Here is a 26,902-nt window from a genome sequence, read left to right as displayed (position 1 = left end):
GAGTGAAAGAAATGAAGAACGAGGTGCCGTAGTGGAGGGCTCCGGAACAATTTTGACCACCTGAGAATCTTTAACGTGCACTGACATCGCACAGCACACGGGCGCCTTAGCGTTTTTCCTCCGCCGTTTTCCTGAATTGTTTTTTTTTTCGTGTGTGATAACTGTGCGTTCCAGTCAGTATACCTAGAAAACATTACATATGGATAGAAATCTAACGACAGGTCGAACCTACGGTGCAGTTACTTTTAATGCACAGTGGAGCATTTGTTCTATACGGAACCTTATTTGTGCAAATTGATCGCAAGTAGACTAAGTCTAATGTGTCTGGCACGCAAATACTGAAATCATAAAACGTGAAATTGAAGACGCCGACCACAAGAAAGAAAAGAACACACAAAAGATCTTTCGGCTCCCATATGGGAGCCTTGTTCACAGTAAAAAACGAGAAGCGGGTGCGCGAGCTTATGTATGCTTGAAAAGGGGGTGCAGGGAGCGTGCGGAAGCAGTTGTCAGATTTCCGCGGTTTTGGTTCAAGGTGTGACAGGCCGTTTGTATAATCAAAGGTTCCAGGTAAAGACGAGGGAATTTCCTCTTTTCTGCCGCAAGAACTTGTACCTTGCCCCAGTCGATAATGGGCTGCTTCGATGTGCAGTATTCAGCGATAGCACTGGAATCCGCTTTTCTGTTTTTAACGTCGTTTCAGTGATCTTTTAGGCGCCTTTCATTAGGCACCTTTCGTGTGTTCTTTTCTTTGTTGTGGTCAGCGTCTTCAATGTCACGTTTTATGATGCAACCTGACAGGACGAGTTTTCGTCACTCTTGATTTCAAATACTGAAATCAAATCCTCGCCGCCAACGGGATGCGAATAAATAGAAAAGTAGCGCTTGACACTCGATTAACTTTTGCATCACGTCTACTACATCTGCCTTGCTCAAGATGTGATACGTTATGGTTCACGGCAGACATCCGTCTCTTACTTTGTTTCTCACAACATTTTTTCTGACTCGGTGCATGCAATTTTTTTTATCCTCTTCGCAAAAAAATACACCAGTGTTGGGAGCCGGGCATCATTAGTTTCTCTTGGCTTGCTCATGATGACGAAGAAATTTTTTTTGATTTCAGTATAATTAAACGACAACATAGGTTGCCTTTCAGTGTTTTCGATAAGGTTGTAGATGAGCGCAGCAGCAAAGTAACTCAAAATACTGCGCACTAAAGATTACATTGAAATTACTCAGTATGAAAGAATATTTTAAGATTTTTATTTGGAAAATAATTTTTTATGCCACTACTTCTCGCATGCGCCCAATTTCACGACAAATGCAGCGATGAAAACTGAAAACAATGCCTGTTTAACTTCACCCTAAACTAGTGCTGACAACGCTCTAACGATTGTGCCGAACATTAGCGATATTCAAATCTAGGGTACAACGAAATCTCTTCTGGTCAGGGAATGGGTTCATTTTGCACCATGAAAGGTTAACGCCGACCAAACCAAAGGTTTGGGTCATTAGATGACGACATTTCGGCTTTCGTGCAGAAGCCGAAATGTCATTAGCCATCTTCAGGGCTACACAACTGCCACGCTTCACACCTTTCATGCTCTTGAGCTGGTCTCAAGTCATCCTTTTCATTCCAAAATGCTGCACGTAACTACAAATTTTTGTGGTTATTGAAAAACTCAGGATGCTGGAAATTGCTTTCGTTTCTCCATTTTTCTCTCCTCATAGTGCCAGCTACGAAAGTGCCCATTGCAAGATCTTCCGTTAGAGACTACGCCCTTACTTGATTGTCATGAATGAATGAATTAATGCATTAGTTTATTTTCCCTCAAGGTGGAGGGGGCTCGAAAAAAGCAGAAATCTTTCTACATGATGGGGTTCGAGCCCCCTTGGTACAACAGCAGACAGTGCGTATTTGCAATAAGCGGTACATTATTCAGGAAGGCACTAATTATACAATATTTATGTGTATGTCACTATCAACCACAGAAAAGTCCTTCAATATGTTATTGCTCACATTTACAAGATAAATATTAAAATCATTGAGTTGATTAAGTTAAGTCGGAAGGCAGCAATGAAGCATTTGTTGACCGTATGAAGACAGATAGAAAGGTACGTTTCAAATTGCAGGCGAACGCGTAGGGTAATCACCTGTCTTCGGCGACAGATTTGCCATCGAATGCAGTAGGTGCTCAGAAGGGATCGTGTTTGTATCTTTTTGCTAAATTAAACAAATAAAGATTGCGCACAGAAAAAAAAATTGAAAATTGATTTTTGGGGAAAGGAAATGGCGCAGTAATTGTCTCACCTATTGGTGGATACCCCAACTGCACCGTAACAGAAGGGACAGAAACCAAACCTAAATTTGGGAAAAACTGACTAGTATGCGCGTTTGCTTCCTTACCACTCCACTCCAGCCTGATCCGTGCAAAGGTTGCATAACATATGCATAGCCAAATGTGCTGTAGGCGTAGGCTGCCAATTGGGTTATGCTCATTGTCGCTGTAAACCTTTTCTTTTTACAGCGAGAGCTGTTAGATGCCCGCTCCTGGGTGTTGCGTCGGTGTAGTAACAGTCAGCGTAACCGCAGGGTGGAAGGATGGCTGCCGCGGAAACCATCCGACGAGTTGTTACTGTAGAAGGAGGTGGGAGAGTATGCCAAGGGCAGAAGAATGTAGTGCGGTCCATCTGCGGTGGCTGCTGCCAAACGGGCTGCCCGAGGACAGGGTCATCGATGGCGCGGCGCGCTTGTATAACGGCGTGCTGTTGATGCGTGCTGGTAGGGGAACAAATGTGTATGGAAAACTATACAGAGTGGTTTATAAATACAAAGATAGATATGAAGTCGCCCTCATATTAACATATTAAATATAATATATCGTGAAATATACTTTAACAGCTGTCGCAGAATCTCGCGTTACAAAGTGGTAGCCGTCCTGTGAGTTTTTTACTCGAGGGTAAGGATACTGGAGTAGCTAAGCACATGGGAAGAGCACGTAAAGTGGTGAGACGCAGGTGTACAGACGAGATCAGGAAGTTAGTGGTAACAAGGTGGCCCCTACTGGTGCTGGACAGTGTTAATCGGAGAGATATTGGATAGTTCTTTGTCTTTAAATCTATGTAGTTGAGGCTGGTGATGGCAGTGAAGAATTTCCAGGAGTGCTTAAAGAGTCAGGACTTCTTAAATTTTGTGTACTTAATTTTGTTACAGCACACTGATCACTGCGACACTTATGCTGTAGTGACCTTGTACTTCGGCGCAATTAATTTTTTTTGCTGTTTGAAGTAAATTTATAAACATAAGTAAGCATCATAGGCACTATGAAGCCAAACTGCTACTGATAAGGTTCGTGGACAGCATTTATTCTTTAGCTATCACCTTCTGCAGCATTGTCATGTTTGCGAATGCTTGATACGCCACCATCTTCGCGGCTCGTACATCCTGTTGGTTGCCTGAATAATGATGCTGCTTAGCGTAGTGATGGCTCAGCGCGTTGGGTTGCTCTGCAAAACAAATGGTGACGCATCGCTTCCTGTGCTGTGCAGTTCATGAAGGAGATTGAAGCCGACTTCGACGACGTGGCTCGCGAGAAGGGCGTCTTGGTCCTGCGCGCGTGCGGCTTCGCTAGCATTCCTGCCGAGATGTGCCTCTCCTTTTTGCGGCAGCACTTCCAAGGTATACTTCTACGCCCGCTGTTGCTGCCGGAAGGCGTCTTGCTTGTGGGAACAAGCACCTTAAAGGGACCCAGAAAGGAGGTCTCAATAAAGGTGCGATATGTCTGGGATGTTAAAAGACTACGGTTCATAATTACCCTACAGCAAGAATTATTTTAATGCGTTTTGTAGAAGCTGAGCTATATGCAGACGAAATCTGAACTTCCGCGTCTTCGCGCCTTTCCCTCTCCTCTCGCACGCCAAAACGGCGGCGCTCCTCCATCGGCCCCACTCATTTGGCCCTTCCATACCTCCGCCGGCTGCGGCGCGCGCGGAGTGGCCGCGGTAGCGCGTGACTTCTTTAAGAAATTGGCGCTGTGAACCAAAGATAAGCCCCGGCTGCTGATGTCATTTGCAAGACATGACTCGTCTGCCAGGTTTTCGTGCCAAAACCCGGCACCGCGTGTCGCCGCGAGGTGCGAAAGCGGGAGTTTTTAAAAATGTATTGTAAATTTCCCGCTCACTTTTGAGGTCTCGTACGCGGCATGGACGCTTGGTGGCCTGTACTCTACATAGTGCATGCGTTTTAAAGCCAAGCTCAGACACCCCTTTCTGTGGCCCTTTAAGGCAGAATACTGTGGGGAGCGGCTTTTTTGTGGTTATGTCGCATTATCATCAGTTAGAAAGTCTCCTCCTTTCCTCTCGGGATAAAAACATCACCCATAACAAAAATAGCCCCTTATGATTTATAACTAGAAAAAGCGGTATGTTCTCTTCTATTCTTCTTTATTTATTTGACATATGAAGTGCCTTCTGCGTGAGGTCTTTGCACTTGGGTGGGCTTACAGTGCGTTATTAATAGAGTGATTCGATGGCTCCAGTAACGAGCTGTTTATGTAAGAAAGGAGTTAAGGTGGCTCATGGTGCAAGTTCCAGGTGGGTTGAATGATGAGCGGGTTGAATAGGAAAGCTTTGAGAAAAAAATCGCTGGTGTTCAACTTGGCTTGAACCTAGTTATACGAGTGAAAGCTGTCAGGCATGGTCTCCACTGTCTCAAATCAAATGTCAAGCTCAGGTGCCCACGGTATCAAATCAAAGGTAAGTTCAAGGTCAGTGGTCAAAGGTCAAGGTCAGGCAATGGGCATTGTCATATGATCGCGTGGTCATACTACCGCTCTGACCATATATACCACCACGCAGTTAATTCGGTTTGACCTTGTGAGGCATTGAAGGTGATCGTCGCATCCATATAGAAACTGCAAGCTGTACCTCAAGGAGGTTAGCTATCGCTCTAAAAACATGATGTATAATGATTGTGGCAGAGCTTTGTGATTTTACTGTGCTTCAGAAGCTTAGACAACCCTGCTCCATTATTAAGGCAAGGAACACTGGTGGAGTATGAGTAATTCGAGGGGATGAAACCTACGGTACGGTTTTGGAACGTTTTAAACAGGATTAGCAATGTTATTTTGAGCAGGATCCCAAGTGGCAGATGCATATTTTATCTTGGGTCGGATGAGTGTTTCATAAGCAAGTAGTTGGGCTGATGGGGCCCTAGATTTTAATTATGCCAAAGGCAGCCAAGAACAAACTTGCATTACCTATCGGCCAGCATAGATAGCCGCTTGTTGGTGAGTCGGCAGCAGCAAGAAGATGGGCTCCATGCGGACAGTTTTCTTTCACGTGCTACAATTAGGTCGTGTGGCAGCTTCGCGTTGTTCGAAACCGCACTTTTTCAAGTAAGCATCACATGACGCGTATCATGTGAACATGCTGTCATGCTTGCTATCGTGGCAGAAAAGATGGGTCACCAGAAGCAGTGTCTGCAAGGAGAACCTCACGGACTCCTCCGCAAACTCGGTAGCAAGCGGCTATTGTGAAGATTCCTGACGTGAAGAGGAGCGGAACCGGACGCGCAAACTTGCAATAGCATAGAGTTGAGGAAACGGCGCCCCAAACAGGAAGTGGGCGCCCGCTAACCTGAGGCCTCCGGACTGCAAAAGACAAGCGAACCACGATGGTGCCACTCTGGAGACTCAGCGTCAGTAGAGGGCCAACCCATCCGAACTGGCGTGTTTCTTCTACGGCGGGCTCAGCAAGATGCTGCGAATTAATGCAATAGCGAGGCCGGGCTAGGCGACTTAGTAGCACTGGAAACGACAGCATCTTTGAAGATGGTCTTGTAATTGTTTTGTTCCGGCGGGATACTTCCTTCCTGTTTTACGTGCCGGAAGTGCAATGATTGCAGTATATTTGCAATTTCGAGCGACTTTATCTCGTGGCCTACATGCACCCAGTCACATAGAAATGTCCCCCGCTTATGTCCTTTCTTCGCATCCGTGCTCTGTGGCCAGGGATTAGGCAGTGAGACATAAATCTTGATCAGACGGGAGGGAGGTGTACATCAACGCAGCTTCGTTTATTTCCACGGCTACGAGAATAGAGCTGAGCACAGGTTGCGCGTCATCCCCGTTTTTCGAGAAGCGTTGTTAGTTGACAGGCACAGCATTAATGCCACGTTTTTTGCCAGCGCCCACTTAATGATCACATTACAACGACGATTACGCTGCCGATACATACAGCGTAGCTATCCTACATACTGTATGATAGCGTAAAAGCCTAAAAGATTGATTGCTTAGTCAAAAATTTATCGGTTGAGTTTTTTTTTTAATGTAATGTCTCTTGATTACTCTTCATGGTGTGTGCTTATTTACCAAAACAATTCATGAATTTTATGGTGTTTAGCACACACGCAGTGGTTACAAACGCTGGATACCGTCTATAAAATTGATTGGACGCTTCTTTGCAGGTGACCTGGACCAAGTGGAGTCCTTCTTGAATATAAATGAAGGTCCGCAGGTAGGTAGTGCTTGCATTCAGAGCACAACTGGCGTGCTGTGGCAAGCCGGAACGTGTTTTTTTTTCTAGAAAAAGGTTATTAGCATGGCTTGAACCATGCCTAGTATCCCAGAAACCTCATCCGAAGCAAGTCGTAATGGGGCATCTCTTATGGCGCCGAAAACCAGGGTGACATTCGAACTCTGGTTCCTTTCCAGAGTTTGTTCGCAGCTGAGGCTTTAGTTATTCACACAGCAGAATTTTTAGATCGCTTTCTCACTTTTTGGTAACATGTTTATAAGAGAGCTGCATGCTACCGAAGTAACGAGCGTAATCTCATTTATTTTTGCTGAGTTATTTGCAGGGAAATTGACAAAATATGCTTCAGGCTCACTGACATATACATATACATATGCTAATGAGGAAAGCTTTGAAATGAATGCTGATAGGAAAAAGATTGATTCATTGCAGGTCTACAGAGAAGCAGTGTGGTAATTAGTATCGATATGCCTACAACTTGCAACCTGGTATACACAGTGCCTTATAGCCTCAAGTTGCTCCAAAACATAGAAGAATGCTATCATTAACTTCTACTGTCATATACATAATGCATTATATGGTTAATTTTTTCCAAATTTTGAGCACGGTTGTTTTGCTGAAAAAAAAGCTCTCCAAATAACTAAATCCGCTGTCTTATGAAAAAAAATGAACCGTGGATAAATCTCTTACATCTAACTGTGGTGACAAGAAAAAAAAATTATGCATGAATCTTGTACGTCTGATTAAGACTCATCACAAAAATAACAGAAAAAAATGGTAATTCTTTTATCAGAACTCGTGAAGCCAGTATATATGTAGCATTAAAAGTATGAAAAGGGAATTGTTAAAAATTAGCCAGAAAACTGCAGCCCTATGAGACATTATTGAATCGCGTCTCAAAGATCCCTAGAAAAATTTGTCCAGACCCATGCCAAAATTAGTCAGGTTATTTCTCTTAGTGACTACATATAGAGTTACCCCGGCACTTATACCCCTTTCATGCACAATAGGATATACACTCCCTCTAGACTGGAGCCCAAACCTGCGAGGGAAAATAGTTTCCTAATATCGCTCAGTATGAGACAGTAATCGAATATAGTTAGAGTGTAATGAAGACAACGGGCATATGCGCGAGCCACATGGCCATCGCCTGGTACACGCTCCTGGCTGGACTAGCTGACCTCGCACTGCTGTTGGGCATGCACCTCCTTAGTTCCCCGCTGAAGCACATTTGACCTTTTCTTTGTAACGAAAGCTGGTGTGGTGACTCAGTGGCTGTGGTGCTCAACTGCTGATCCCGAAACACGCGGGTTCGATACCGGCCGCACCAGTAGCATTTCTATGGAGGCGAAATGCTATAGTCCCGTGTACTGTCGATGTCAGAGCACGTTAAGGAACCCCAGGGGGTCGAAGTTATCCGGGGCTCTCCACTACGGTGTCCTTCATAGCATGAGCCGCTTTGGAACGTTAAACCCCATAAACCATAAACCAATCTTTACAATGTAAGTCGCTTGATCTGAATTTCTCGGCTTGCAACTTTGGCTCTTGCTGAGTTGCATTTGACGGTTCAGGCAGATATTGATCATTGACGCTACCAAATATCTATCGTTTGTGACTTCGGTCAAACAAGCAGTGAGCGTATGGTCTAAAAATACATATGGCGCTCTTTATTAGCACTGCCTAGGGTGCCTTGATGATCGCGCCCCCCTTCACCTCCGAGCAGGGTGGTGACAACCGCGTGGTCTGCTACGGCGTCCGCCATTATGATGCCCACTCTGCAGGCAGCCAGGGCGGCATAGGGGAGTGCGCGCATCGAAGCTTCCTTCCAACGGGCATCGGGCAGCGACACGTAGAGTTTGTTGTGATAAAACTTGCTCCTGTAGCGGCATGACGAGAGCACAAATTTTTCTCATCGGCAGTGCGATCTCAGATTGATATCCTGTAATTTAGCACTCGCCACCTCCTCCGGCTGCCGACGAGCGCGAACCAATGCTAGGAGTCCGCTGCTGACGTAACGAGCTCTATACATGATGTAACGAGCGCGGATGATGACGTAACGAGCGCGGATTCTGGCGAAAGCCCATCACCGCAGGTCGCCGCTATCCGCAGCAGAGGTAGTTTTGAAAATTGAATTGTTAATTATCGCACACCCTGTCTTCAAATCTTGTTTTCAAATCAATCATCTGCCAGCCAATTTACGGAATGAATGCTGCAATGCTGAGTAGCAGGCAATGATCGTGATAAAGAATTACTCTGGTTTAGTGGAGGCTGTGTGTAAGTGACGTTTTACCAATGTTGAATGGCTGTTTCCGGGGTCACGGAAATGCAGTGAAGGTGGCAGTTTATCGTTTGAGGCTGCGTTACCTGCCTTGCATGCTGATTTTTAAACGCGAAGAGTGAGTTGGGATATCTTATTATTAGCCTTCAAGTATGAGGCATGTCGCGAAATACATACAGACACAACGAATATCATTGTTTTTCATTGCGTCTGTGTGTTTCGTGCCTTCAACCAAAGCGTAAAGACCGTATGGTTGCCGGCTGAAAGCCGAATTTGATTAAAGGGCCCCTGAAAAAGGTGTTTGAGGTTGTCTATAAAATGCTCGCATTACGTAGAGTGCAGGCCAACGAGCGTTCATGCCGCGTACAAAACCTCCAAAGCGAGCCGATAATTCTCATTCCAATTTTCAAAACTACCGCTGCTGCGCCTAGCGGCGACCTGCGGTGATGAGTTTTCGCCTGAATCCGCGCTCGTTACGTCATGTATAGCGCTCGTTACGTCAGCAGCGGACTGCTAGCATTGGTTCGCGCTCGTCGGCAGCCGGAGGAGGGGGCGAGCGCGAGGGGCCGGTGGAGGAGCGCCGACATTTCAGCGTGCGAAAAGTGACGAGAGGCGAGGGATAGGTGCGAAGACGGTAGTCAAGTTGTTTTCAAATCAATCATCTGCTAGCCCATTTACGGAATGAATGCTGCAACGCTTAGTAGAAGGCAATGATCGTGATAAAGAATTACTCTGTGGTTTAGTGGAGGCCGCGTATAAGTGACGTTTTACCAATGTTGAATAGCTGTTTCCAGGGTCACGGAAATGCAGTGAAGGTGGCAGTTTCTCATTTGAGGCTGCGTTACCTGCATTGTATGCTGATTTTTAAATGCGAAGAGTGAGTTTGGACATCTTATTAGTAGCCTTCGAGTATGAGGCATGTCACAAACACACCTGCTTACTTTTCTTTTTTCACTTTTAGCTCTACTCGATACTGACTGTGAAGCTCTGCACTGCTCACATTTGAGCTATCTTTAATACTGCATATATCAGCTGATATCACATTCACGGTCCTTCTTTGTGATTTCGCAATTGTGTATGATTTCGCAATTGTGATGGAGGGCATCGGAAATTTCGGCCACCTGACGTTTTATTAACTTGCACCGATATCAAACTAGAATCACAAGAATATTAACGCCGGAAAAAATGCTTCAACGTGCTCCTTATCTTATCACACGAAAGGCAAGCTTAGAGCTCACCTTATGTTCTGCAGCACCTTGCACATGCTCCTTCCACTGGGCACAAAAATAAACTGCACAAGGCGCCAGTAGCAAAGAGCCAACAATGTACGCGTACATCTTTACGCACTCGCAGCCTGTGTACAAGAGATTAGGAAAAAGCATTTCGTGCTTTCAGAAATAAACGAGTTAAACATGCAAGCATATGTGCCAGAAATCAAGGATACAGGACCGACAAATGCTGCAGGAAAAAGCATGCGAATGAATGACTAACTTTACGAATGCAGAAATTACGAACTTACGCTGCATATACACGAATGGTCCGTGGGTTTCCACTTGTCGCGCGTGATCTTTACGAGCCAGAGAAGTTGTTTTTTCGGTTATTTCGGAAATCGGAACACCTTCCAGTCATTTCATGAGTGTTTCGTGCACTGGGGCACGCAACACCTGGGTATTTTTTCCCGGAAAACGTCATGCACGTGTCTCTCTCAACCAGTCGCATCGAAGCGTGGGGAGCGCAATGGCGGCCGCCGGTTGGAAGGCGGCGCTCACGTGACCCTTCGCAGAATGACTACACCCTGCGAGAGGGCGCGCGCATCGAGACACCCTAGGCTCTGCCACACACCATACTCCATCTGTCGGTGACGTGGTAATGCTCATGGACCTGTCGAAAAAGCAACCCACTCTGATCTTGTTCGCAGGGACTGAAAATCAACTTCGGCACCATGCAGAGCATCATGCACTGGCTGCGACACTCGACTGAGGTGGCGGCGGTGCTCAGAGATGTTCGAGACGTGTTGTTCTCCGGGCCGCGTGCACCATGCTACTGGCGACTGCCTGAAAGGTACACTGCTCTTTCACTGTGCTGACTTGCAGGTGCACCACTTTCTTGGCGCTTGCTTTCACTCTACGGCACACGGTGCTCTTATGCATATGTGTTACGCAAAGCCGCAGGTGGAAGATATCGCAGGTGGAAGATACTGTGTTTGCTCTCCACGAAGACTGCAGGGTTGATCATGGTCATGTCTCGCTCATCAAAAACTTCAGAGCCGAAATCAATGTTTTAATTATGCCGAAATGAATTTATATTTATTTATATATTTAAAACATACCGCATTCATTGAAGACCGAACAAGGAGGAAAATACAGGTCACAAGAAAATTCATTTCAGCGCCACCATTGGCAAGCAATCACAAAATATAGAATGGACAGGGTTCAGTGCAATCACATGGTATACTTAAGCGAAAATAGCACTAAAGACAAAGTGAATCAGCAAGAAGTGAAGCAGAAAATCAACCCAGGGCTTTTCATACACCTTCTTCAAAAACTGTTACATTATCATCGGGAGGGGGGGAAACATCTCTTGGAAATGCATTCCACTGGGTGACAGTGCGTGGGAAAAAAGAATTCTTAAATTTGTTAGTACGTGGAAAGATTAGTTTCAGGTTGTGATGGTGGGAGTGGCGAGTTTGACGACCCATGACGACCCAACGTGGATAAATGAAGAATTGTGAATTGATACCAAGTTGGTGATTGTTGAGCAGGTACAGAAACCGCAGCCTGGAAATAATTCTGCTTTCTAACGTCAAAATGTTGCTAGCACTCATAGAGACGATGGTGAATCTCTAATCTGTCATATGAATTGAGTACAAAACGAACTGCTTTTCTCTGTATCATTTCTAGTTTGGTTACGTCTTTTTTGAAGCAAGGGTCCCATACCACACAACCATACTCCAGCCGAGGTTTGATAAGGGTATTGAATGCAAGCAGCTTAACATGGGAAGGGATTGACGTTAATTTAAAACGAAGAAAACCTAGTTTCTTAAAGGCTGATGCACACGTTTTTTTAATGTGGCTGGTCCAGTTCAAGTTATTAGCTATCGTGACAGCTAGGTATTTATACTCGTCGACCTCAACCATTGGATATCCGTTCATTTTGTACAAGAACTTAAACGGAGTTTTCTTGTCAGTTACACGAAGAAGGACAGATTTTTCTCTGTTTAATTCTATATACCAAAGGCTACACCACTGGTGTACAGCATTAAGATTATTGTTTAAAGCAATTTGGTCATCGGTACAACAAATAACTTTGAATAGAAGACAGTCGTCTGCAAATAGCCTTATACTAACAGATGCGATGTCAACTGGGGATATAACCACAGTTCTGCAATACCGTATACCATTGACATGAAGCTTCCACGAACCGCTAAGTGAGAGCTTTGTAGGCTTCCAGTGGTCATCGCGCCGCGGCGCTAGCGGTCGCATGGGGCCAGTAGGGAAGGCGCCGGCCATTGGGAGTGATCTGACACGCTGGGATCTTGACAGATTTACACGCAATTTCTACAGTCAATTCGGTGTAGTACATGGGAAATACTACGGCGGACCATAACAACATACGTTGCAGGTTTGCTATGTGCCACGCGGCCCTGTCAGCTGCACTGGAATAGACAAAAACGTGTCGTTGTTCGCCTCGCCGAGTGACTGCGAACAGCGTGGAGTGCCGTGATAGGCTATACGCTCTCCGAACGCATCTCTCCCGCATCTACAAAATCATTTAGATGTTAGTTATATCATTCGTATCTTCTGGGGTGCCATCTCGTCGCCTCTCTCCAAGAGAAGGTGCAACGCGCTGCTTCCGCTTAGAATACACGACCGACCGATGGTACTATGACTTCTCCGGCCTGTAATCGGAATTTTACAGCTGCATTGCTGACGGTGCTAACACTACGAATACTTCCATCGAGAGCTGTCACCTCACCAAGACACGGTGGAAAGTTTTGCCTATCCTTTGGTTTAGAGTCTCCAACACAGCTGATGTAAACAACGGCTAGTTCGTAGCAGGGGGATAGCAGCTGCGTGCTTCATTGCTCGCCTATCTAATGATTAGCATTGCGCTCTGGAGAAGTGTACTATGTGTGCTTGAGCTTTGCTTTTGTAGCGTGAGCTACACTGGCCGACGTTGAGCAGTTTCGCGTGGCTCCTGGAAAGCCGTGCTGTGCATGCGCGAGGAGTAGTGACGTCACACGGCGCACAGCTGGCATGCCGGAGCCGCCGCCGCCACCGTGCGCGCCTCGCTGGACACAGCTGCGTCATAGCCACGGCAGACGCACTGGTGCCGGCGCGTGCCCAGCTGTGCGCCTCCGTTGCGCAGTAGCCAAGCCTGATGCTGCGCCGAAGCCACTTGATAGCGCCTCTCATTTTGTGCACATGTGCAGAGGTATCAGTGGGGGTATGCATATAGCGGGGCGTTTGCCGGTGTGGTATAGCCATGGAGAAGGGGAGCGAAATTGCTGCTCGGTGGCAGTTGATGCTCAGCGGCTCTGCCTAGGTCACGCTACATATATCCTTGCATAGCCGAGCTAAGCCACTGCTAATTTTTATTGTTGCGGTTATGTACAGGTGAGCACAAGCAGAAATGTAGGCATGGTTTGCAAAATGAAGAAGGCCATGTGCTGGGCCTCGGCACAGCAAAAAGGTATAATGCAACTCTAAACCTGCTATTTTCAATAACAGTGTGCAAGAAGACTCGGGAAAATAGCACGCCTATGTCTGTCACTTCCTCTCCATGGGGGAAGAGCGACGAGTGAGTGGATGAAAACAAATGATTGACTGGCATTTCGTGCATGCGTGCTTGTTTATTTGATAGCCTGTCTCTATTTTTCCAATGGCTGTGTGCTGTGGTGCTGTGGGAGTAAATAATGATTTCCGGTTAGATATAAACTCGCTTGCTTCGCATTTACTGCCAACATTAGCCATGGAACGCTCAAAGAGTGCTCCAGTAACTTCGCTTATACATGCGAGAAAGGAGTTCGAAGCTCGCTGGTAAAATGCTGTTATCCTGGAGGTGGCTCAGCCTGTTTCTGCCTGACTTATTTTCTGTAAGAAACACTTTACAGAGATGAAAAACATGCGAAGCAGTGACCGCTGCGTTTCGCAGCCGCTTTAAGTTATCTCTGACTTCTATGTGCTGGTGGCGTGAGCAGTCGTCTCGTCTATGGTCAGGATCGATACACATTTTCCGGCGAGAGCCGTTTAACGGAGCCAGCCCTCAGCGTAACTCGACGACAGAGCTGGCGTGGCGCCCAACCTATAGCACGATAAGATAGGCTATAACTAAGGCAGAACTAAGACAGAACTAAGCTGAGATAAGACAGAAGTAAGCAGTATCAGGTAGTGGGAGCCAGACTTGGCGCGACGCAAAAAAACATTCGCCCGGCCTTGTGCCAAGGCCACCATGCAGCCTAAGACAAGAAAAAGGAGAATAGTGGGAGCCAGAAATGGCGCCACCCCAGAGCCATCACATGGCTTATGTTAGAAAGGAGGTATGGTAGGGTGCTATGGTAAAGCTGCGATGTCAGAGATAAGAAGCGGAGGCGTTTGCGCCGAGCGTGCATGCTCGCGTGCCAGCTCTATTTCTGTTACTGGTATCTATGGCTGACAAAGAAGACCGCGGCCGCGCATAACAGCTTGAAAGTCGTCGTCTCCGTAGAGGAGACCCTCTCGTGCGCTCAGCGGGAAGACGATCGGCGCGGGAACAAACTGAAGATCGGCATCAGATGAACACTTCCTGTGTCCGCGAATGGCGCAGGCGACAGTGAGAGGAGGCGACGCCGGGGCCTTGAACGACCCCTGGTGGCGGTCTGCCCGCAGCCAAGCGTCTGCAGCCGTACGTGTACGATATGACTTTAAGATAAAAGCAACGTATGAGCACTTCGTAGAAAAGATGCTCGCCTTCGGTCTTGCAGCTCCTTTCAGACACAGCAATGTCAACAGCAAACAGAAGGAGTAATTCTGTCGACTTGGTCTTTCATACTGTCACCAAGTGGTGACTGCGATTCGGAGAGCAGAAAGACTGAACAAAACTATTTATTTGGCCTGACTTGAGCCCACAATGTACTGAATCACTCCGGAGCGGCGTAGCAACAAGCGTGCTCGGCGGTCGTCGAACAGAATGCCCGCCGCTGTCGGCCGCGCTCAATTCAAAGCTGATAGCGAACTTTCGAGATTCGGCGTGCAAAGTTACTAGAACATTCTAGAACGAGGTAGAATCGGCTCTGCCTGGATGCGATCAGTCGAGATAAATCTGGTTGCGTCATGCATCCACAAAGTGATAAAGCGGTGTGGCGGCAGCTTTGAAGAATGAACAAACACTACAAAGGTTCGCGGCAATATTCACTGTTTGTACGGGACATGAAGCTGATTAGTATGCACTTTAACAACCACAAGGCCATACTTGCGCATTGTGAAAAAGCTGTGCAGAAAAAAAAAGAAGCTGCAAATTATCGCCTGACTTTTTGTACGTGTTTCCCATAGCACACCACGCCTTATTTTACGCCAGCTTTTCTGCACTGTGTATGCAATAAACCAAAGCAGTACAGCACAGCGCGCATTAAGCTGGCTCTCACCGGAAATTTATTCGGTAATCAATGAAGTTTAGTGCTGCCTGGTGTTTTTTTTAAAAATCGCACTCTTTTTCCAGCAGCTTAACGCCTTCTCCTTTCAACTTGAGTGCGTAACTCCTGCAACTTGATTATGCACTTTATTAACACCCAAGTCATGCACACCATTTTTACAGCCTGACATTTGGTGAACTCTGAAAGTTTGCTTCCGTGCTTTGTGCATTTGCTGCCCGATTCTTGTTCTACCGGTACTGCGGCGCCAGAACTGTGTTCTGCAATGTATGTTGTCTAAAGTGAGATAACAGTCAATTAGTGTTACTCAAATAGTCGACAGAGAGCTCTTATATGTGACACCCTCATAATTACTGCCAGTTTGCCTAATAGTTACGTGAAATTATTAGATCAAATAATTTTGTTTATTTAGCATGGTAGCTATACCGCATCATTTTATAGTCTGCAATTTTTATTTTAAAAATTGTCAGATTCATCGGTACAGTCTGTACAAGTGGGTTGTACAACAAGGCGTCCGTATACACTTGTCTGGAGGGCTGGAACAATGCACTGGGGTGTACACTTATGTCATTTACGAATGGCCTGGGGCTTGAAGCAACTTATCCTGCATTAACATCGGTACAGTCATCAACCAGAAATTGCTTATCACGTCTCAAAAACTTCTGTCCAGCCTGGCAGGCAGCGGCGAATGTCACAAACAAACAGAGCGCGCTGTTCGAACGCTGTAGACAGCTATGTGGAAGTCTCTATGGGATAAAGTTCAAAGACGATTAGCTCACTTACATTAACTAGTGAACATTAAAAGTTTTGGTTTTATGGCTCTAAATTATACTGGCTAATTGTAGCTCGTCAGCGATCAATGTGAGCCCAGTTTTCGAGTTTTCTGGGTCGCACAGTGGTTAGAAATATTCAGCGTCAAAGGTGTGCTTTCGAAAACTTGTTGAGTTATCTTTACTGCATTGTCCATTAATAAAATGGCGTCACTGCGCACGGTATCGTCGCCGAAATGTTATTTCCTTTGCAACAAAAACTGCGTGTGCATTTCCTGCCTTATAAATTCCAGCGACGCCATTTTATCAATGATCAGCGCTGGAAGGCCAAATAAACGGGCATTCAAAGCCGCATTTTTCACCTTCTATATTTCGAAGCGCTATGCTGATTCATGAAATTTGAAGCCTGGCCTTGCCTTTGAAGCTGATGACCTTCAATTTCGCATTATAACTTTGCGTCGTAATCTAAACTCTTTGACGTACAGAATTTAACCTTGCTGTATATTTCACACCCACAGACCGCGTCGACGCATCTCTCACGGTTCTCAAAATAAAAATATGTATAGAGCAACAACATCGCCCGGTATTCTTTAAAAAATCGTTGATACCGTAGCTTATTGGTCATTGTCTGGAAGACGTTCACAAAGGCAATTTTCAGTGGAGCTGAAGAAGCTTTAGACTTCAGTCAACCAAGGGAATAAGACAGTTTTTGCTAAGTTACTCGATAAATTTAGCCGGTTGTGGCACGCGTTTCAGGTGCATCCTGTTCCGGAGCGAGGTGGCGGGGGGCTGGTGCCTGCCATACCCGTGCTGCGACCGATACGTGATGCATCGCGGCGATATGCTCCGACAGCACCTTTTCGACATCAAGCCCGTAGGTGCCTTTGCTTTCCGCGCAGTCATCGTAGAAAACTGCTGTCAGATAGTAGCTTTCAGTGTTGCTGTGACTGTCTCATGTAGACCCTATTGATTCCTTTTCACCTTCGGGTGGCAAAATCCCAATTGCCTTCGGGCCTAATCTCATATATTACAATTGGGATTATACCCGCAATACAGCAGTGATTCGGGCGAAGCACCTTTCTTTATTCTTTTAAAAGCCTCAAATGATGTCCTGCCCTGTCATGTCTCATGTGGAGCGAGGAGTACTTCTCCATCGGACTCTACTGTGTGTCTGCCAGGGAACATTCATTACTTGCTATCGCAGAGCTTTTGGCAAAACCTTAATGCTTCGGTTTCTGGTGAAAAGCCACTCAGGTTTCATAACTTCATGTCCATCACCCTTTTCCTTTTTATTTTCTCATTCAGCGGTGAGCTAGAGGTCTCGCGATTCACCGGTTACTTACAGCTGTATGAAAAAAAAGGGCGGGGTGTTCTGGTCGTGTTCGTTACTTGGCACTCCTATAAAAATGAAAGCTGCCAACTTCCCCGGGGGCTGTATTTGGTGGAGATTCTTTTAACAGTAAATCTTTTCTCTTTGCCAGCTACTCCGCCCTGCAAGTTATGTAACTGTGTGACTGACTCCTGTCCCTTGCTGGTTGTCACCAGGTTGACCGCCTCGTTTGCCAACGCAAAAGTTGTTCAGCGCTCCGTCCTGTCGCCCTTCTTGTTCTTTTGCTTCGTTTTTTGCGCTGAGTGCTGCAAGCATGTCACCAGCTAACTGTGGCTAGAAAGCAACTGTGGCTAGAAAGCACCATAGCCGAGAAAGTTAACTGGAGCGGCATTCGACCTGAAATATCCGGTACGCACAGTTCCAGTAATATTATAAGATCCCGAAAATGTTGCTCCACTCTTTTTAGGAACATGTGGATCACAGTTCCAGCTACATAGGTGGAACTTTTTGCAAAAAGTGTCAGCTACTATGTGGGTCCATAGGCAGAACTAGACTAAGAGTGTACCATTGTAAAAGGGGATGAACAACTGAGTCAGCAAAATAACTTTGCCCAGATGCAGTTTCATGGCACTTATCATCGTCATCATCTGCAGCAGTCTAACTACATCTACTGAAGGCTAAAGGCCCCTATTATACCCCTCCAGTTAATCCTGTCCTGTGCCAGCTGCAGTCACAATATTGCCGCAAACTTTGCAATCTTATCTGCTCACCCTCCCAACGTTCTGTCTAACCCTGCTGGGCTTGCGCACTCTCAGATTCCACTCCGTTACATCAAGGGAGCAGCGATTATTTCACCTTCGCATTACATGCCCCTCTAATGTGAATTTCACCTTCTTCATTCGAACATGGACATCATTAACTCGCGCTAGTTCCCCGGACCACTCTGCTCTATTTTTTCTTTCACTCGCTACTCTTTTAATAAGCACACTCTAGGTCAAAATTCTTTAGGTCACACGCTTTAAATGTCAAGCATGTAGCTGCAAGTTTCTGCATCCTTCCAGTTGTAAATCTCTCTAGGGCGAGAACGGTCACCCTCAGCTCTTTTAGCTTCAGGACTGTAGCGATAGCTCAACTACTGTGCCCAGAAGCAAACCGTGTGGTCCGAAGACATTTCGCGAAGGCTGTACCTTCCCTCACACAGTTAAGCGGGACACTATGGACGAATAAACGTTCGCCACTATCGATAAGGTACCGTGTTCGAATCAGAAACAGACGGCTATCACAGATAATGGAGCTTTTACAAGCTAGAAAAGCAAAACAAAAGAGAGGTAAACACGTGCCACCATTACCGGTCCATTTTGCAAGTGAAATATGTGCATCGATACCGATTTTTAGCGCGAATCACGGAGCCTTCGCTATACTGCCATTCACTTTAAAACACTGGCGGCCCGTTTTTTTTTTTGGCAATGACGTCAAAAAGTTTAATCGACGGAAAGGGAGGTTTTTAAATATAATTTACCCGCCTATAAATGAGTCTTTTGTATAAATGCGTTAAGAGAGGCCGAAAGAGCTTGATAATCAATTTTTACTGCGAATAACAATTGAGTAGAGTTGCCCTAAGTGTCCCTTTAATGTCTGGATAGATGAGATAAGCTGCACATGTAAAATGAATGCATGGTTATCCATCACGCTGTCTGCATAGTTATGGCTTATGATTTATGGTGTTTAACTTCCCAAAGTGACTCAGACTATCAGTTCAGAAGCGTTGCATTTTGGTCGAGTTGGTACTTGACACTTTTGAAAAGAATTGTGCACACACAAGACAGGACACGCGCCTGCGTGTGTTCCTTTTCATGTCCTGTCCTGTGTGTGCGTAATTGTTTCCAAAAGTATCAAGCTTGTGGAAAACCTGTTCCCCCCTCTGTGTCGCCGTGCATCAGGACAGCGCCGGCTGGGCGAGGAGGGAAGCCTCCCTCATGGGGGAACTGGTGAATGGATGGATGGATGGATGGATGGATGGATGGATGGATGGATGGATGGATGGAGATGGATGGATGGATGGATGGATGGGTGGGTGGGTGGATGGGTGGGTGGGTGGGTGGATGGATGGATGGATGGATGGATGGATGGATGGAACTCCTGCATTATATGCTCGCCACTCTCATCACTAAATATCATGACTGCAGATTTTTCCTTACTGAACTTGAATCCTAATCTATCTCTCTCTGTACCACAAATGTCTATCAACTTCTTCAAATCTTCCTTGTTGTCAGCCATCAGCACTATATCATCCGCATACATTAGTCCCGGTAATGACTGTTTAATCCTTTCTCCTTGCTTGAAAAAAGAAAGGTTGCAGCCTAGTCCGCTCCTCTCTAGTTCGGTCTCTAACCCTTGCAGGGGGGGGGGGGGGGGGGGCGATACGCGCGGGCTGCCGAGATTTCGGCTTGTACCCGGTGTGCTTCCACAGCTAGCTCGTTCAAGTCTCCGCAGCGATTTCCCCGCAGGTAGAGAGCAAACGTGGGGTGGCTTTGTCGGATTACCCTTTCCACTAGCTCCGCATTCAAAGCTCCGGGATCGGCGTAGTCGTATAGCACCTGCATCGCCCTGACGTACTCGTTCAGAGATTCATCAGGGGCTTGCGTGTGCAGCTCCAACTCCCGCCGCATCCGCAGCTGGTAGTCGTAAGGCAGGAACTCTTCCCTGAATATCCTGTGGAAATCGGCCATCGTGCTCGCAGTGTAGCCGACCAACCGGTGCCACCGAGCAGCCTGATCGACGAGCATAGCGGGGATCACTCTCCGAAGCATATCACTCTCACATGTGCCTCTTGTCTGACCGTGCTGGTCGAGAGCCGCCAAAAAGTGGTTGGCACTCATTTGATCGCTGTAGCCACTGTACTTGGGGATTGGAGTTCCGATCCGCAGGCTGGGCTGTGCGGATTGTAGTGCTTGATGCAACGCGCTAGCCAGAACTTCAGAGAGATTTGTCGCGTTTGCGAGTGTCTCGGTGTCAGGAGCCGTGATGAGCGGTGAACTCGTCGCATGTGGTGCGGTCTTGTTTGTGTCGTTTGGCAGCTGTGAGACGAAGGGCGGTGTGCCTGCCTGTGCCCAGGTGGCACGCGCTGATGGTGAATGAATGCCAATGCTTGGCGTGCTGGTACCGTGTTGTCTGGCGGAGCTTTCCGGCGTCCATGATGTTGCGTACGTTGCACCTTCGGCGGTGTATCGTCCCGTCCGTTGAGCTGAGTCCGCTGCTGGAGTGCCTGGGGCAGGGCGTTCCCTAGACCCCTGGCCGAGCTCTGTGAGCCACTCGGATCAGGCATGTGAGCACTGCGGATCCGCTATGTTTGCCGGGAGCGAGTTGCTCGAGCGCATCTGCATGTCCACGTTGAGGCGCCATGTTGTGGGGGTTATTACTAGGCCGTTGAGCCTCCTTTGAGGCCTAGGCCGTGAACTCCGAGCTCCTGGTATCGCCACCACGCGCGGCCGTTCTCACGGCAGCGCAGCGTAAATGCGAAATAAGAACACAACACGGAACAGAACGCTTTGCCCGGGGCCCAAACGTTTATTGGGCTCTCCCAAAATCGCTGGCTGCTTGATCTGCGACCCTTGTCATCTGGCCTGGTCATGCGGCTAACGGGGCAGGATGGCAACAACTAAGAGGGAAGAAGGGAGGTAATTACCTGACGTCCTCTCGACGTCACAGCTCGCTGTCGTCCCCCTCAGCCACGGCCGATCTCGGCGCACTTGCCCGTTGTCAGTTTGGGCCAATCAGCGACCGCTCCGGCGGTGCCTGGCGGTGCGCGCTTGCGACCGATCTAAGGAAGGAGGCGGAGCAGCTCTCTCGAGCTGACCTTCTGGCTACTTGCCCGTGGGGAAGGAGGAAAGCGTCCGCTTTCCTGCGTCTCCACGGCGCGCCTCGCCAGTCAGGGAAGGATCCGGCATTCTTGAATTTCCACAAGCTATGAAGGGCGCCGTAGTGGAGCACTCCAGATTTCGACTACCTGGGGTTCATTAACGTGTTCTGACATCGCACAGTATGCGAACCTCTAGCATTTGGCCTCCACCGAAATGCGACCGCTGCGGCCGGGATCGAATCCGCGCCTTACAGTTATGGGCGACTTTCCTGATTGCAGGTGCAAGTGCGCACATATATGCGGGCACCGGGATTCTTCACCGGTCTTGGGCTCGTCCTCCTAGGAACCATATTTGGTTTGCTCAGCTTGTTCAGCGCTGGCCGCTGGCTCCTCGAACGGGTGAGTACCTTTGCACTCTTGGCACATGGAACGTGAGCACGAATTTTGGCGGGAAATATGCAGGAAACTATTGAAGTAGGTAGCAATTTTCTTCAAATGCACTTGATGCCATGCTCACTGTGGTGATCAACTCTCTATCATCACGTGCGCTAACGTTGAATGGCTCATATTGAAGGATAAAGAAATCATCTATTGCTCCAAATTGTGAACAAGCTGTTTATTGTACTTACAATGATTTGATAGCTGCAAAAGCACTGTCGAGTATGGCGAAGGGCATACAGTTAAGCTTGGGGCTATACTTCGCCTGACTGTGTTATTTGCGAAGCCCGCATAAGCTTGCACGTAACGGCTTTGAGCCATTGCAGTTACTTTTGAAAAGAGTCTTATGTGTTAGGTTACATTTAAGGTAACCGTGATCAGTACTAGGTAAAACATGTGTACCTTTTACATGGTTTTCAGGTGGGGTACTCCATTTTTCAGAATGAAGTCTGTTTAAGGTTAGCGTGCAATATGGTTGGTGATCGTTGCGTGCTCGAATGAATTTTCAGGAAAACTCAAAAGGTGGTATGTTTTTTCAGATTAAGAGTACTGTGCCCGCCTTCTTCATCGGATGTGTGTAAACTTGTGGGAAGAGTACATGCACGGCATAATACGCGTGCCAGGAAGCGCGAGGATGTGTACACGAGTCCCATGTTTCTACTTTAATCGGGTACAGGATAGCAGCGGCGCAAGGAATTACAGCTAATGAATGGCATTCAAACTAGAACATGCGGTGGTTTCCGTCATTGTGCTCACCATTCATCTTGACAAAATAGTAAAATATGCTGAAAGTACTCACGTCATTACAAATGCAAATGCCTGCATCACAGAATCGTTTCGGTGCTTTGGAAAACAGTGTTGGCAACTGCACAATGACCTGCGGCAAGCCTACTTCTGCGCCAGTGATACGGTGTATTAAAAGGAGTGATTACGTTTAGTGCCTCTGATTCCTTTTCTATCGGCTCAGTTTTCACATCACCATGTCAGAGATATACAATGGATTGTTTCACCGGGCAATAGTTTTTATCCTATAGCAGTTTTAGAGATTGAAACCTTTTTTTAACAGGGGCAAACAATTTGTTCACAGTAACAGGGTGAGCTGCAACATAAGCTGTATGCGATTCGGAGCTGTTTCACGGCACCAATCCTGAAAAAGTGCCGCTGGTGCCATCACGATGCAGAACCAGTTCTGTGGTGCAGGTTCAGCGCGTCAGCAGCACCGCACCTCATAGAGCGCGTGCAGGCAGGTCTTGTCGTCTGCTTGCCGTGGAGGTAAACAGTGGTTCAGTTCTCGTGTGTATTTTTTGTGTGCGGTCGCTTTCGTGCCTAACGAGACTTGCATCGGCCATGGTCGACGACGAAGACATCGCATAGTTCCTTGTTATGGAGTAGTTCTACTCTTCCGACAGTGAATGTGAGGAAACCGACTCAGTGCTGTCTTTTGACGCAACTCACTTATTGGGACCGATCATAGCTGAATTCCGAAGTACTATAAAAGCGTACGTTGCAATTGCTACTTCAATTTAGAATTAACAAGGCTCTTCAGACTCTCTAGAGAGCCGTTCGAAGAACTTTCGGTGCGCTTCAAGGCCCTATATTTTCCGATGCCTAGGGGAGGCACCCACAAATCACCGTCGAAAGCCCGCATCGCTCATTCATCTTTTTATAAGCAGTTCAAAGAAAAAAAAACACTCCTTCGGCAGCACCACGGGGATTCCTCGCTGCTTAGCGCGAGCCCCAGTGTTTCCGTAGCCACAGTAGAATGACCAGGCAGCGCCGGATCAGCAGCATCTGCTTGCATGCTTAGCGCAGGAGGCAAAACACGACGGATTCGCACTGCCTGTGTTTTGCCGACAGCCCACACACCATTGTTGCACTCTATGAAATAAAAAAAAAATGCTTTGTGTGAACTCGCACGAAAACGGACGGCCTGTTACAACATAGCAGGTAGAACACAAAACAGAGAAAATTACCTGCTGTCGCATATATTTCAGCGCCATTTTCCTGCAAAATGACATAGGACGCCAGCGAAGACCTCCCTCAATTCACCTTCAATTTTTACGAGCATGTTAGCGTCATCTTTTTTTCTTTTTTAGAGAAGTGTGCCATGAGGCACAAGTTGAGAAAGGGGAAGGAATGCAGGAGGTAGAAAGTTAAAAGAGGGAATGAACACCCGTGGTGCTGAGGTAGTCGCCGAGGTTGCCGATGAAATGATTGTTCATAGTCCACTTCACATAGTCACGTTCGCGGTTCCACCGCATGCCCACCTTCCTGAGGAGCCGTTTCCAAATAGCAGCTGGCCGTCGCTGGGCACGTCCACAAGTGCCGCACATCACAAATGCCCGGTGCAGCGCCACAGTGAGGGCACCTGTCAGTTGCTGGCAGAACTTTTGCACGCCACTTATGACGGACAGATGGTGTCAGAGCCGCCCCTGCCCGAATCCGGCGCACGGATACCTCCTCCTGCCGAGTAAGACTGCAGGGGAAAGGGTGCGAAAACGGAGGAATTAGAGCGCGTGTTCGCTGGCGCAGAACTTCGTAATCGGAAACATAGCACAGGAACGGATCTGAGGGAAGGGGGGAAGGTGACGGGTCGTCTGATGTGTCAAGATGAGTCATAGCATCTGCTTGAATGTTGTGTGGATCCTGAGCATGGCCACGAATCCAGTGTATGCGCACAGGACATGGGCACTTTGCGCAGAGCACATGAATTGATTGTGTAATCTGGAATGTGCATTAAACAGCCTTAAGCTGTTTAAGGGCGGCAAGGGAGTCGGCGTTAATATGAACTGTATTGAATGTGGCAACGAGCGGAAGGGGAGCAATGGCACTGTAAACGGCTTGAAGTTCCAATGCCAGGGGAGTGCACACATCCACGGTATATGTAGCGCGAGAGCTGAGATGCGGATGGGAGGGACTATATACACAGCAGTAACTCCCCTCTCTGCAGAATGTGATGCATCAGTGTACAATATGCACCCTTCAGGCAGATACGCGGCTGCTACCGGCGGGGAAACAGGGGCGATTTTCTGTGAGCTGACAGTACGACCACTGAGGAAGTGTCCTTAAACGATGAAGTTGTAGAGACTGTTCGCGAGCTCTGTTTGCCACCCGTTGGCCGATGAGTTCACCGAGTGTATTAAGTTGGGCGAACTCCTGAAGCACGGGTATGGGTGTTAAACGAGGCAGATATGTTACGGTGCGCATAGCCTCACTGTTGATAGCTTCAAGGGAGTACCGGTACTGTCTGCAGGTGAGAGGTTGAAATTGTGCCTTATATAGTATCCGTGGCTGAAGGATAGAGCGCACAAGCTGGCGGGCCGTATGAGCACGTGCGCCACCAGAGTGCATAGCTATGCGATGAATCAGACCTAGAGTAGCGTGAGCCAATTTACGGGTGGCTGTCAGCCACGGGGATGACAGTCCCAGATGTATGAAGGAGACGGCCAAGAATGCGAACAGTTTCTACCTGAGTAATCAAAGAATTATGTATCGTAAAATTTAAAAGGGGAGCTTTCCGTAAGCCGGCTTTATTTTTAATGCGAATGAAACATGATTTGGTAGGAGAGAGTGTTAGACCTAGAGGTGGGAGTCGAGATGTCAATACATACTCACTGATCGATAGACGCATCTGGATGACAGCACCACAAGGTTATATCATCAACATATGCAAGCACACGGATAGAAGGGATGGTCTCTAGGGCTCGAATAAGAGCAATAAAAGCCGCATTAAATAATTTGGGGGCGAGAACGGAGGCCTGGGGCACTCCTCTATTGGAAGTGAAGTTACCAAATGGCTTTTCGTGGACATGCACACTGAAGGTCCGATTTGCTAAGAAGGCGTGAATTGAGAGGAGAAACCGGTGAGGGAGTCCAAGAGTTTGAAGGGAGGCAAGAATGGCAGAGTGAAGGATGTTATCATGTGCCTTTGTTATGTCTAGCGATCACGGTTCGAACAAGGTCACTCTGAGGAGAGTGGTGAAGTACGTCAGCAGCCAAAGTAGCAAGACTGTCCTCTGTTCCAATTTGTGGGCGGAAGCCAATTTGGGAATCTGGGTAACAATCATGGGATTCCATCCACCACGACAAGCGTGCAGCGAGAATGTTTTCATAGAGCTTGCAGATGGTAGACGTGAAGGAAATTGGATGAAGCGCCGGGAGAGACACTGGAGGCTGGCCTGACTTGGGTATTGGAACCAGAATAGGATGTTTCCACTCTCTTGGCATGACGCCAGAACGCCACTCTTCATTGAAAGCATCAAGTAGAATTTGCAAAGCCGTCCCTTCCAAGTTACGGAATAAGGAGTTAGGTGCCCAGGAGTAGTTGAAGTTTTTAGGCGTTCGATGGAGGCCACCAGCTCTGCCATGGTTAGGTCAGAAATAATCCCATCCGAGGGCTTTGTAACCGATAAGTCAGGACGAGATGTGAAGGTGCAGTCATGGCATGGAAAAAACTAACGGGCCGTTCGTTATGCAAATGTGTCCTCATCCACATTCAGCCCGAGGCGAATGCTCTCTGTGCAATCTGCAACCTGAGAAGGGTGTTCCATGGCGTGAAACACTCTCCAAAGATGTCGATTGCCCTGCATAGAGGACAGGTTGGCACACCATGCAGCCCAGTGTTGCCTGCCTAGCCGCTTTGCATAGCGCCGCGCACGTGCGGTGAAGAGTGGGAAGAGCCGATGGGTCATCGGGGTGACGAGAAGCATAAACATCTGCCTGGCTACGAAGAGCCCACAGATTCAGGAGGTGTAGGTCCGGGTTTGGGTCGTCTTCATTTATATTAGTGATAATAGTGTGATTCGTGAGAACAGAAGAGTAGACGGTGCTGAAGACGGGTTGACTGTAGATAAACGATTGTCTGCGCCTACAAAGTCCCATGATGTTATGCGTACGCTGCGGCGTATTTTCCATAGACGTGAAGGAGTGAGGGACATAAAAGTAGGGCTGTGATCAGTACCCCAAGTATCTGAATCAACAGCCCAACTAGGGTTACGAGGACATAACCACCAAGTCAAATCAGGTGAATACAGGCCACCTCGTAGGCGGGTAGAGGTATTTGGGT

At 47.4% G+C, this 26,902-nt stretch overlaps 1 protein-coding gene across 2 annotated transcripts in view; it reads left to right on the top strand.

Moving 5' to 3' along the window:
* LOC144132594 (saccharopine dehydrogenase-like oxidoreductase) overlaps positions 1–26,902 on the top strand; it is a 71,263-nt gene that overhangs the window by 23,457 nt on the left and 20,904 nt on the right. For both annotated transcript variants that reach the window (XR_013314873.1, XM_077665100.1), the window contains exons 4-8: positions 3,550–3,679; positions 6,467–6,516; positions 10,731–10,873; positions 16,967–17,084; positions 21,679–21,798. Coding sequence is in view for 1 of the 2 variants with exons in the window: in XM_077665100.1 (XP_077521226.1) it covers positions 3,550–3,679; positions 6,467–6,516; positions 10,731–10,873; positions 16,967–17,084; positions 21,679–21,798 (561 nt within the window). In the remaining variant the exon portion in view is untranslated. The remainder of the gene's footprint in view (positions 1–3,549; positions 3,680–6,466; positions 6,517–10,730; positions 10,874–16,966; positions 17,085–21,678; positions 21,799–26,902) is intronic.

The sequence above is a fragment of the Amblyomma americanum genome, chromosome 5, assembly GCF_052857255.1.
Source record: "Amblyomma americanum isolate KBUSLIRL-KWMA chromosome 5, ASM5285725v1, whole genome shotgun sequence".
Taxonomy (NCBI): domain Eukaryota; kingdom Metazoa; phylum Arthropoda; class Arachnida; order Ixodida; family Ixodidae; genus Amblyomma; species Amblyomma americanum.
The sequence above is the reverse complement of the archived record's forward strand: the minus strand, read 5'-3'. Positions and strand labels throughout refer to the sequence as shown.